Consider the following 12,899-nt stretch of genomic DNA (forward strand, 5'->3'; position numbering starts at 1 on the left):
TTCTTACCTGGTGGCCAAGTTATAGATCAAGTAGCGAGCTGTGAAAGAGTAGCGGAAAACCTACAGACCAGCAGGAAATTTAAAAAATGATGTTAGTGTGGAACAGTAGACGCTTCCTGGGACATCAATTCTCCCTTTTTCTGCAGCTGCTTCAGCTAATGATAACCAAGGTGGTTGGCTTGCCTGGCAATCAGATAGGAAGAAGTGATGGACAAGTTTTGCCCAAAGCTGGATTCCTTTGGAGCTTGAGTGCTCCAACCAAATCCAGCACTCCCCAGTCAACCACACCATGTTGGCTCTAAGACCCTTAGGAGCGAAAGGGATCATTTCCATTTACTCTACCTGCCTTTAAAAAATTTTTTGCCTTCACCTAACCAAGCTGGATGGGACGCGGGTGGCGCTGTGGGTTAAACCACAGAGCCTAGGACTTGCCGATCAGAAGGTCGGCGGTTCGAATCCCTGCAACGGGGTGAGCTCCCGTTGCTCGGTCCCTGCTCCTGCCAACCTAGCAGTCAAAGTGCAAGTAGATAAATAGGTACCGCTCCGGCAGGAAGGTAAATGGCATTTCCGTGCACTGCTCTGGTTCGCCAGAAGCGGCTTAGTCATGCTGGCCACATCACCCGGAAGCTGTACGCTGGCTCCCTCGGCCAATAAAGCGAGATGAGCGTCGCAACCCCAGAGTCGGTCAGGACTGGACCTAATGGTCAGGGGTCCCTTTACCGTTTAACCAAGCTGGATAGGCTTATATACTTGGGTCGCATCCACAACATATACTTAAAGCACATTTAGAACTGATGGCTTCCCCCAAAGAATTCTGGGAACCTCCGCTTACCCATTGCGGAGTTACAATTCCTCCCAGCACCCTTAAAGAACTACAGCTCCCAGGATTCTTTGAGGCAAGTCGTGTGCTTTAAAATGTATGGTGCAGACCTTGGCTCCACCTCTCAATCCCGTTGAAGACTTTGATGCCTTTTAGGTCCGACATCAGCAAGGATGTGGGTGGCACTGTGGTCTAAACCACTGAGCCTCTTGGGCTTGCCAGTCAGAAGGACGGTGGTTCGAATCCCTGTGACAGGGTGAGCTCCCGTTGCTTTGTCCCAGCTTCTGCCAACCCAGAAGTTGAAAGCACACCAGTGCAAGTAGTAAATAGGTACCACTGCAGTGGGAAGATAAACAGTGTTTCCATGCGCTCTGGTTTCCGTTGCGCCAGAAGCGGTTTATGTCATGCTGGCCACATGACCTGGAAAGCTGTCTGTGGACAAACGCCAGCTCCCTCAGCCTGAAAGCAAGATGAGTGCCGCAACCCCATATTCGCCTTTGACTGGACTTAACCATCCAGGAGTCCTTTACCTTAGACGTGTGATCACAGATGCACTTAGATGACACTTGTGGACTGGAAATCCGAGGAGAGGCTTGATTTTCACTTATAATCAAATAACCATGGGATGGGATGAGGAAAGTAGTTGAGCTATGGCCTATGCAAAGCCCGATTTTTGGTACCTGCAAGGTGCTTTTGCAAAATATTGATCTGGCACTTCTGCTGCTGCATTAAATTTGGAAGCTCCTGAGTTTTATAGCTGCCAGTCCTGCTACACTTAGTAGTTCATAGGCTTCTAGCAAGTCTGGCTTCACCCTCCCTTTCTCACAGCTCCCAGAGATGTGGTTCTTGGTTTAGCCCCTCTTACTGGCGCCTCTCCAGAAGTTCATTCTAGCCACCGACAAACTGATGGCTGCTCAAACAGCCCTATAGCCTAGCTGCATCATTACCGGCCCCACACCGGGCATCCTATATGATGTCAGGTGTAGGGCAGAGTCCAAATGGGGAGAGACCTGGTGGGCCAAATCAGGCCCACAGACCAGAGGTTCCCCACCTATGAGATAGACTACAGTCCCATTAGAAAATTTTGGTGTATTAGCAGGAATGGATAGAGAAGCAAGATTAATTTTCCACAGCTGGCATGGAGAACGGTGACTCCGCACTTTTGCACATTTGTATGGTTTATAATTATCCAAGACGGGAACAGAGAAAGGCGGCCAATTTCAGCACCAACTGGCCTGTTCAAGATTCTGTTAGTGATAAATCTTGACCCTTTCTGGGGCAGGTGGCGGGTGGATCGATTCCAGCACCTCAGATATTTAAAGGTTTTGCCTTTTTCTCTTTTTTTTAATGCCTTGGGTAGAGGAATTAACCAGACTGCAAGCACTTTGGGCCCTTACCTGCTGCACATCATAAGCCAAAAGCAGGAACTGCAAATCCGGTGACACTTGGAAGCGGGAGGCTTTCAAGAAATGCTGTGGAAGGGGAAGGAAAGAGGGGATGAAAGAAGAATGGGGTTGTTAATGTAAGATGGGGCAACTGCTCCTATTATTGAGGCTAAGCTTATTTTCTTTTTCATACTGAAGCCTGTCAGGTGCTCAAAGCCCAAGAACAGGTGAGCAACCTGACGAGGAGTCTGGTCTGCTGTGGCAACATAGGAAGCTGCCTTAAACTTCGTCACCTCATTGGTCCATCTAGCTTGGTGTTGTCTGCATGTCTTGGTACTGGGTCTCCAGCTGTTTTTGGACTACAATTCCCATCATCCCTGACCACTGGTCCTGCTAGCTAAGGATGATGGGAGTTGTGGTCCAACAACAGCTGTTTGGGAAACTCTGGTCTAACACCAAGGGTGGTGTAGGAGCCCTTCAGATGTTGCGGGGGCCCAACTCCCAACAACCCTGAAGATTGTCTATGCTGTCTAGGACTGGTGGGAGATGGAATCCAACAACATCTGGAGGGCCAGAAGTTCTATGCTGACTGACAGCAGCGTTCCAGGGTTTCAGGCAGGGGTCTCTTCTCAATTCTACCTAAAGATGGCTGGGATGGAGCCTGCAACTTTCTGGCTTCAAAGCACTGAGCTGCAGACCTTTCCCACCTGCAGGAAGAACTGATAGCTGCTCTCTGTCATCTGTAGAGCTCTATATCAGGACAGGGGCACCCAAATTGATCTTCTGGGGTCACCTACCCCAGAAGGAAGATTCTGGGCATATCTCAGCTAGAGTTGTCTGCAGTTTTCTCTTGCAAACAGCAACACTTGGTGATGATACAGTGAAGGTGGAAGTGGAATGAGGGTGTCTCTACCGGGCAACTGGTTCCTCAAGCACCGAAGAGGGGCAAAATATTGATATGGCACTTTGGCCATTACATTAGATTTGGAAGTTTATGGGTTTTGTAGCTTCCTTCTTGCCCCTCCTGTGCATACCAGTCAATGTTTCCCTTTATTTAAAGGGAAACTCCCTTATTCCGAATAGGATTCCTCACAAGAAAAGGGAAAAGTTGACAGCTATGCTCCTGTGGGGAACGCAGATGGCGCTGTGGGTTAAACCACAGAGCCTAGGACTTGCCGATCAGAAGGTCGGCAGTTCGAATCCCCGCGACGGGGTGAGCTCCCGTTGCTCAGTCCCTGCTCCTGCCAACCTAGCAGTTCGAAAGCACGTCAAAGTGCAAGTAGATAAATAGGTACTGCTCCGGCGGGAAGGTAAACGGCATTTCCGTGTGCTGCTCTGCTTCTCCAGAAGCGGCTTAGTCATGCTGGCCACATGACCCAGAAGCTGTATGCTGGCTCCCTCGGCCAATAAAGCGAGATGAGCGCCGCAACCTCAGAGTCAGTCACGACTGGACCTAATGGTCAGGGGTCCCTTTACCTTTACCTATGCTCCTGTGGCACTTGACAGTTTGCTGGCTTTCAGCAAGTGAGGCTTCACCCTCACAGCTCCCATAGCCAAATGCCTTCAGTTGTGGCTTTGGCCTCATCTGTTATGTAGTGAAGTTTCACCCTGGTCAGCAAGAACTGTGTGGCCCTCCGGACTTGGCTACCAGTCCCCGGCGGTCTGGCAGAGTTTCCAAGCGCCCAACTTATTTAAAGGACTATGTTGTTGGACATGTATCACTGTTGGTCTAAGTATGGGAATTGTAACCGATATGCTTTTGTGCCTAATTGAACCATTATGCGTAGTGCTGTATAGAAGGAAACCATTACGATTGTAACTAATGCCTTATCTCGGTGGGGAGGGGTGTTATGTAGTGAAGTTTCACCCTGGGCAGCAGGGGGATACTGTAGATAGTTTTCACTCAGGTCTGTAGATAGTTTTCACTCAGGTCCACGTCAGTTATTTTAGGCGGGAACTCTGGGTTGTTGTTGCTACAATGTTGACAGCCGGCTGCCTATAAAAGCAGGCCGGCTGAGCTGTTTGCTAGTCAGTTCTATTCCAGCTTACAAAATAAAGAGCTGCTTTGGAGAAATTGCTGTGTCGTCTGCTATGTCAACCCACAACTTAACATCATCCATCCTTATCTGTGCCTTTCAGTGAGTTCTTTCCAATGAGCTGTATTCATTCTGGAGTCCCACTTGAAGGCTGCCTGCAGCTCAGCTTTGAAAAGCCCTTCCTCCTCGCTGTGCGAGGACAGGTAAGGGGCACACCGCTCATTTCATACTCCAGTGAAATCTGTCTCGTGATGCTCTGCATACCAATTTGTAGAGCTCCTGGGTTGTATCCTGTCGCGCAGCGGTAAATTAATCAACGCAGCGTCTTCTTTATAAACAGAACAAAACTTTTACTTGAAGTAAATAAACTTGTTCAGAAACAGCATAGTTAAAGAGCATACACAGAGTGCTCATAGCAGCCACCTGACTCTTCACAGAGGCACAGTCTTAGTTAGTGATTTACAAGAGTCCTGGAGCCACTCTGTCTGCCTTAGCTTTACATAGCAACAGCACAGCACTATTCCACAGACTACTACATACACAATCCATACAGCTCTCTGACTGAGGCCCATAGACAGGCTGGCTACTTTTTATAGGGAGAATGAATCATCATCCAAGATGAGTCACAAGTCACAGTGACTTGGCAGTTTGCTGTTAGCAGTTAACAGTTAGAAGGCTTAGGCTTGAATGATTGTGTGGGCCTTGTAGACCTACTGCTTCTGCTCTTAAGAACCTTTGTGTCATGACATATCCAACCTTCTCTGCCTGCTAGTACAAGGTCTTTTGTGTGAGTGGATTAGTTGAGCAAGGAGAAATCCAACGCAACAGGGTCACTAGTCGGAACTCACATTGCAACAGATTGCACAGTCTATTGTGCAAGAAAATTACCAGCAACCTGCTTCCACTGACACAAAACATTCCACCGGCAGGAAAAAAGGATTCCGCTAAATGACTTCAACTTAGTGCTACGTTGGAGACAACCCATAGTTTGGCTCCAAAGGATCTCCCAAACTTCTGTGATCAGCAGTGGATTGCAAGCCGCTGTTCTTACCAAATCTCTGTCCTCCACCAAGAGGGTGCTGTTCTTTTGGCCAATGTGCCACTTCATCACGGTCCCTGTATCGCTGAGCTCCACCAACTCATCGTCTGGGCAAAGAGAAAGCAAGCAGGCAGGGTGCCCAAATTAACTTCTCAACTTACTTACACGCCACACTCATTTTACACTTCGAGAGGTTTTTGTGTGTGTTATGTACTGAAGTTCTCACCCTGGGCCAGCAGGGGGATACTGTAGATAGTTATGCAAATAAGGGATCGAAAGTGACATTCAGTGATTGGATAGTTTTAGAAAAATGTTACTGTTGCATTGTAGTGGAGCTCTATATAAGCAGGCTGGCTGAACCCTTCAGTTCAGTTCTGTCCTGGCCTGTGAATAAACAAGAGCTGTTTGAAGAATCGCTGTGTCGTCTGATATGTTCACCCACAACTTAACAGTGTGTGTATAGAACAACTAACAAATGCAAAAATAGTGATAAATATAATACACAGAAGTTGGCTTCTTCTACAGAAGCACAGGAAAGGGAAGGAAACTGCCTGCGGCTGAGATAATAAAAGAAAATAGGTGGTTTGCTTTCCAGACCAACTCTAGTCAAACGTCCCCATTCAAGAAGCCCTCCACTGCAGAATTCACCTTTGCTTCATCCACTAGGTTTTAACCCCTTTCCCACAGCTAGATGTTGAATCCAGACTTTAGAACATTTAAAAAGAAGTGTTGCTGTGGTATCTGAGGACTAAACTACACATGGCATTAATTGCATGGATGCAGTTGTTATAAGAATTTAAGGTCTCAGATACATAAATTAAATATTCATAAATTTACAAGGCAAACACCTACATAAGTATGTAAACCACATGTCTGAAATAGTACAGGAGAATAATCCTGAAATCCTGACTCTCCCAAATTGACCTCAAATGTTTCTCTGCGAGGAGGAAGGAAATGGGAAAGCCTCCATCGTCTTTTGCTTACCTGTCTTAAAGGACATCTTTGCGTATGAATAGGGTGAGCCTGTGACCTGCATTCCAGAATTAAAGTATTTACCATCACAAAATAATGGCCAGGCTGCCCAAGTAAGCAATCACTGGCCATTGTCAAGTATCCTGGCAGACAGGATTTCTGTTGTAGACTGCCTCCACCTATGATTTATGTATGATGTTTTTGGTGGTGGTCTTGAGCTACAGGGTGGGCAATTTCAAAAGTCTATATAAGGGCGTGCGCACCATTGTTCTGGGTTCCTCCGCCCTCCTGCATGTGGTGAGTGGGGACCCTGTTGCAACCGTTTAATAAATAAAGATCAAGCTTACTAGCTGCTTTGCTTCTCAATATTCTCTGATTGGCCTCTGTTATTTTATCCTACCAATAGGGAACCCACTTAAGGACTCTCTACGGGCTCTTGGATACCCCATAAGGGAAAAGAAGCAGATTTTGTTTACATCACAGTCATGCATGCCTTTTTTTTGTAAACAGCAGTCAGGCCAGAGCAGCCTCAAAAGTGTGGCGGGTGGTAAAGAGAAGTTTAATTCTTATTTCCCCTGCCACACTCCCAACAAGTCTCTTCTCTGAAGGTGTTATTTGCAGTTGAGGGGAAACTCCCACCGGTGCCAAAGGACACTTCCCTTGAAATACAAACGACAGCTTCAGAGAGGATATTTGTTAAGCTACTCAGGATTCCCTACAGCTGCTGTTGGGAACCCTTTGGGCACTATGGTGGGGCAAGGCGGGAAAATAAAACAAATACAAATAAATAAAATAATCTCACATCTAATTTGACCCTGAAATGAGGAAAATACCATTATAGGTTTAAAGGGGGGGGGTCCCACTAAACCCTATAAATTTCTAAATGGTAGGATTTCAGTTATTTGGGATGTGAAGGGAGAAATACAAGCTATAGAGGAATTCATGAACTAGCCTATGCAAAAAACGACCTGGTCAAGCTAGGCCCATTAAGAAACAATATAGGGCCATTGAGGGGCATTGAGAACTGTCCTCCGCCCTTGCTCTAGGGGTTTGGAAGGTTGCCAGGGTAACTGGGTGTGAGGTAACAGGAAAAGAGAGTTTTAGCAGGGTGTTCTGGGAACAAGAAGGAAGAAGAGATACTTGGATCCATCTTGGGCTGGCTGGCTGAAGGCTGGCAGCACTGCTGTGAGGGACAAACTCCTCTTGAAATGACCATGCTGTAAGATCTGGACTCCCTCCATGCAGAGTGAAGGTGTAAATAGGTGAATAAACCACATTTCTTAAAGCTATTACAATCTCCATCATGTCTCAGTTCTCCAAAGGACCACAGACCCCGGGTGAGTGCCTGGAACCCCATGGGCTCTTGCCACTGGGAGGCACCTAACTTTTGTAGCAATATGTTAAATAATCTAAGGGGCTGCAAGTACTTGGGAACATTCAAAATGGACTGAAGGGAAGGTTTTAATTGGATCTGGATGTGTCAAATTGATCTTGTAAAATGGTTCAACTTGTGCCTGCGTAGCCAATCAACATATTTCTCATTCAATACACCTCCGTCCCTGGAGACGATGTTTCAGGGTGGATTGGGTCATGGAGTCATGATCAAGGTATTTGTTGATATGTAAAAAAATTGTTATCTTGCGATTCTCTAGCAAAACTGTTTTTGAATACTCTGGACTTCCTGTGATCAGAAGGGAACACAAATTCCATAAGAGCCTTTCTTATACTAAATCAGGCCATTTGAGTGTCTAGCTCAATCTTGTCTACGTCAGACATGGGGAACCTATAGGCTTCCAGTTGTTTCTGGGCTGCAACCCCTGGCAGAGGATTTTGGGAGCTGCAATCCAGCAACATTTAGAGGTCCATAGGTTCCCCACCAGTGGTGTACATGGTCTGGCAGACATTCTCCATGCTTTCAGCAGGGTTTTAAGTAGCCAAGAATTGAACCTGAGATCTTCGACATGCTAAGCAGATGCTCTACCGCTAAGCTACAACCCTGCCCATGTCCCCAGGTTACATATTGCCATGTTATTGAATGTCCACTGCCCTATGGAACCGTAGAAGAGGTTTTGGGCATTTTCTAGGCCAAACTGTTGGTTCATAAAAGACATTGGTTCTTCGTAAAACCACTAGTGTGGAATAAATTCCACCCAGCAGCCTTTAGTCCAAACAAATTGGCTTATTGAACATCTTATTGACACGTCCGCGTTCTAGCACATATCAGAGGAAAACAACTCACCTGTCACCCAATATAGCTGGGGTTGGTGGAGTTGGAAATCATCACTCTCCAAGTCATCAAGAGTCAGAGGAGTGTGGAAGCCAGTTGGGGGGTCTTCTAGATATGAAAAGACAAGGGTGAACAGCTGGCTAGCAGTGTGCAGTGTGCAGTGTCATCATCATCATCATCATTATTATTATTATTATTATTATTATTATTATTATTATTATTATTATTATTATTTACACACTACTGTGTGTTCTGGGCAATCTAGAGCACAGACAGGAAACCTGTGGCTCTTCAGGTATGGTTGTACTACAACTCCCATCTTTCCTGACCGCTGAGCCATGCTGGCTGGGGCAGATGGGAACTGGAGGTCAACAACAGCAAGAGAGCCACCGATTCCTCAAGACCTGCAGCCCTTTTATAAGGGCTTCGGCATGCATATTAAACATGTGAAGAAGGCAGAAAGTAGAACTGTGCTGCAGAGGCAAGGATGGTCAGATCTGTCCGTTTCCATTTCTAATTTTTCCAGTCTTCCATTGAGTCCTGCACATTTCCACAACAGCTGGCAATATTTTTTTAAAGTCCTCGGGGAGTTTCACCAGCATTTTACTGCAGATTTCTCCTAATTTGGCCATTTTTACTTGCAATTTTGCCTCATATACCCATTTTTCCTAATGTTTGTATTTTCCCTAATACAATGCACTTCTGTACGCAGCTTTCACAGATGCGTACCGTATTTCTTGCTCTATAAGACTCACTTTTTCCCTCCTAAAAAGTAAGGGGAAATGTGTGTGCGTCTTATGGAGCGAATGCAGGCTGTGCAGCTATCCCAGAAGTCAGAACAGCAAGAGGGATTGCTGCTTTCACTGTGCAGCAATCCCTCTTGCTGTTCTGGCTTCTGAGATTCAGATATTTTTTTTCTTGTTTTCCTCCTCCAAAAACTAGGTGTGTCTTGTGGTCTGGTGCATCTTATAGAGCAAAAAATACGGTAATTATTATTATTTTATTATTTGTACCCTGCCAATCTGACTGGATTGCCCCAATGGGTCACACTCTTTATCCTCCTAGCCATAGGCACTACAGATTTACTTGGCTGGAGAAATGGCTTGCCAACTTCAGAGAAGCACAGATTTTGAAGGACGGCTGTGTTTCAGTCTGTGTACTATTTCACAAAGCACAAATTGTGTAGGCTGGCCTTCAAATGTGAACGGATCCGAATTTCTCTGCGACCTTAGTTACAGGTGCCTGGCAATGTGCTCACTGCCCGCCTGGCTCCCAGACTTTTATAGCCAACACTCTTGAGACAGCCAAGCAGAAAAGCAGAGTGAGTAGGTGCAAATCAACAAAGAGATCAGCATTGCCATGGAGGCAGGGCTGTGCATCTTGGAAGAGTAAAAGGAAGGGAAACTGGGCTCACCAGGAAGAGAGCTGGCTCCTGCTTTTATGTACACCTCTGAGTCTCCAAAGGGTATACTCAATGAAGTCTTGTACTTCTGCACTAATAGCCCATTATGCAAAGAATCTGCAGTGCCCAATTCGACTTGCATTGCACCAGTTTATTCAGATTACATACACAGGTGGCTGGCAGCAGATTTCCCTTTTAATGCTTCTCATTTTTAAAAAGCAAAATACTCCAATTACGCTTTTTAACCCCTGGAGGACCAGGAATGTGTCAAAAGTTTCCACTACGCTTAAAGGTAAAGGTAAAGGTACCCCTGACCATTAGGTCCAGTCGTGACCGACTCTGGGGTTGCGGCGCTTATCTTGCTTTATTGGCCGAGGGAGCCGGCGTACAGCTTCCGGGTCATGCGGCCAGCAAACCAGAGCAGCGCACAGAAACGCCGTTTACCTTCCCACCGGAGCGGTACCTATTTATCTACTTGCACTTTGACGTGCTTTGGAACTGCTAGGTTGGCAGGAGCAGGGACTGAGCAATGGGAGCTCACCCCGTCGCAGGGATTCGAACCGCCGACCTTCTGATCGGCAAGTCCTAGGCTCTGTGGTTTAACCCACAGCGCCACCCACGTCCCTTCAACTACGCTGAGGGTTGCCATATTTCAAGAAGTAAAAATCTGGACACAAAAAAAGTTATGCTGTTTTTGGGAAGGTTGCTGAGCTTTTTTTGCAAAAAGTTTGCTGATTTCACCCCCCACACTAATTCCATCATTGGCATCCCAGACGTGCCCAAGAAAATCTGGGCGTAAGGCAACCCTAACTAAGTTACCGTCCACGAAAGCACCCTGCCCTGCTGGTATTACCTGGAGTGAGCATCAGGATAGCCACAATGATGACCGACGCCAGCATCGCCACTACCAACATTGCGATCCCAATTCCCTTCCAGTTGCGAGGCGGGGAACTGCTGAACCCCATGTTCTGTGTGAGGAGGGAGAGAAAAGATCCTCGGTTAGTGCAAACCAGCTTGCTTCATTCCAAGTTTAGCTATGAGTGTTTAAGTCATCCCAAGTTAAACCAAACCAAAGAGGGCTATCTATTTCGTCCCATGAGTTATAAGACCATACCTGCTCCAAAAACCATTGATTGTGAGATGGCCAGATAGCATAAACCATGGTACGCTTATGAACCATGGTAAGCTTACGAACCATGGTGCCCAAACCAACAAGGTGGCCTTCAGATGTCCAGCCTCCATCATCATTGACCATTGGGGCTGATATGACGTTAGAAACTTGGAAGTCCAGTAACGTATGGCGGGGAGGAGTACGCAGGCTTGGCTTCTTCCAGTGGAGTTAAAAAGACCAGATTCCTAGGTGTAAACTGGATTCATGGAGTAACCTGGCTTTGCTCCCTCCAGTGGAGTCAAAAGGATTCCTAGCTGAAGCCAGGGTGTGGCTGATGTTGCATGCTGAAAGCTTCTAGGAGCCACAGGTGAGAGCTGAGTGCAGGGTAGAGGGGCCAAAGATGGACGAACTACCTCAGAAGGAGCATGACATGTCCCCACTAGAAGTACTGCCCCTCCCCTAACACCCCATAAACTCCAAAATACAGCACCACTGATACGCAAGAATCCAGGTTTGCGATCATGGCAGGTGTGGCTGTGTGGCCTAATGGAGAAGTTATCTATATCCATGATGCCTCTTCATAAAAAACATCCCACTGAGTTCTGTGAATACAGGTTGTATGGCCTAAGGCAGTCCGCTCTTCTTCACAAAAATGTTCCTCAGGCTGGGATAGAATTCTAGGCTGGTCATTTATTACTTTTTGCTTCCCCTATAGAAACCAGGAGGTGCTAATTTAAAAAAAAGGGGGGGCTGATAGAGGCTAGCTCTCCTATTGATCTATAAACCCACAGGGCTTTTAAACTAATTGCCTGGCACCATTTCTGTTCTTTCCCCCACCCCCCTTGCGGGTATTTTCAGTCTTAATTAAGAGATCACTTCAGAGAGCTGCCAAAGCAGCTTGGATCAGAGCCCGGCAGGAAGAGTTCATGGCCCACCCAAAGCACATCTTTGCTCCTGAAACATTTGGACTTGGAAGCCAGAGTTTGGCTCCCCATGCTGCAATGGTGGCCCTACAGCTCTCTTGAGAGCTATGATTGATGTTCCCCACAACAGAGACTTTGTGGGCAGCTGTTGCGTTTAAAATTCCCCACATTCAAACCTGTCCCACCCTGGGCAATTGTGTTTCCAGTCTAAGGCAGGTCAAGGAACGAGCTTTTCTTACAAAGTAGGCGTGGATAACTTTTGGTCCTTCAGATGCTACTGGACTACAATTTCCATAATCCCTGGCCATTGGCCATACCTGCTGGGGCTGATAAGAGTTGTAGCTCAGCAACAAAGTCCCCCCACAACTGCTATAAAGGATGCTCCTGACCTCATCCTTGTACAGTTGTACCTCAGGTTACATATGCTTCAGGTTACATACGCTTCAGGTTACAGACTCCACTCATCCAGAAATTTCTTGGGAGAAAAGCAATGACAAACCTAGACAGCATCTTAAAAAGTAAAGACATCACCTTACCAACAAAGGTCCGTATAGTAAAAGCTATGGTTTTCCCAGTAGTGATGTATGGAAGTGAAAGCTGGACCATAAAGAAGGCTGATCGCCGAAGAATTGAGGCTTTTGAATTATGGTGCTGGAGGAGACTCTTGAGAGTCCTGTGGACTGCAAGAAGATCAAACCTCTCCATTCTTAAGGAAATCAACCCTGAGTGCTCACTGGAAGGACAGATCCTGAAGCTGAGGCTCCAATACTTTGGCCACCTCATGAGAAGAGAAGACTCCCTGGAAAAGACCCCGATGTTGGGAAAGATGGAGGGCACAAGGAGAAGGGGATGACAGAGGACGAGATGGCTGGACAGTGTTCTCGAAGCTACGAACATGAGTTTGACCAAATGCGGGAGGCAGTGGAAGGCAGGAGTGCCTGGCGTGCTCTGGTCCATGGGGTCACGAAGAATCGGACATGACTA

At 46.7% G+C, this 12,899-nt stretch overlaps 1 protein-coding gene across 3 annotated transcripts in view; it reads right to left on the reverse strand.

Moving 5' to 3' along the window:
• The window catches only part of LOC309334896 (inactive dipeptidyl peptidase 10-like), a 59,833-nt gene that overhangs the window by 43,122 nt on the left and 3,812 nt on the right, over positions 1–12,899 (reverse strand). For all 3 annotated transcript variants that reach the window (XM_081849623.1, XM_081849624.1, XM_081849622.1), the window contains 5 exons: positions 10,735–10,849; positions 8,492–8,587; positions 5,293–5,387; positions 2,218–2,292; positions 8–60 (listed from right to left, as the gene is read on the reverse strand). In XM_081849623.1, the coding sequence (XP_081705749.1) occupies positions 8–60; positions 2,218–2,292; positions 5,293–5,387; positions 8,492–8,587; positions 10,735–10,849 (434 nt within the window). The remainder of the gene's footprint in view (positions 1–7; positions 61–2,217; positions 2,293–5,292; positions 5,388–8,491; positions 8,588–10,734; positions 10,850–12,899) is intronic.

Source organism: Podarcis erhardii (assembly GCF_964252035.2).
Source record: "Podarcis erhardii genome assembly, chromosome: 2".
Taxonomy (NCBI): Eukaryota; Metazoa; Chordata; class Lepidosauria; order Squamata; family Lacertidae; genus Podarcis; species Podarcis erhardii.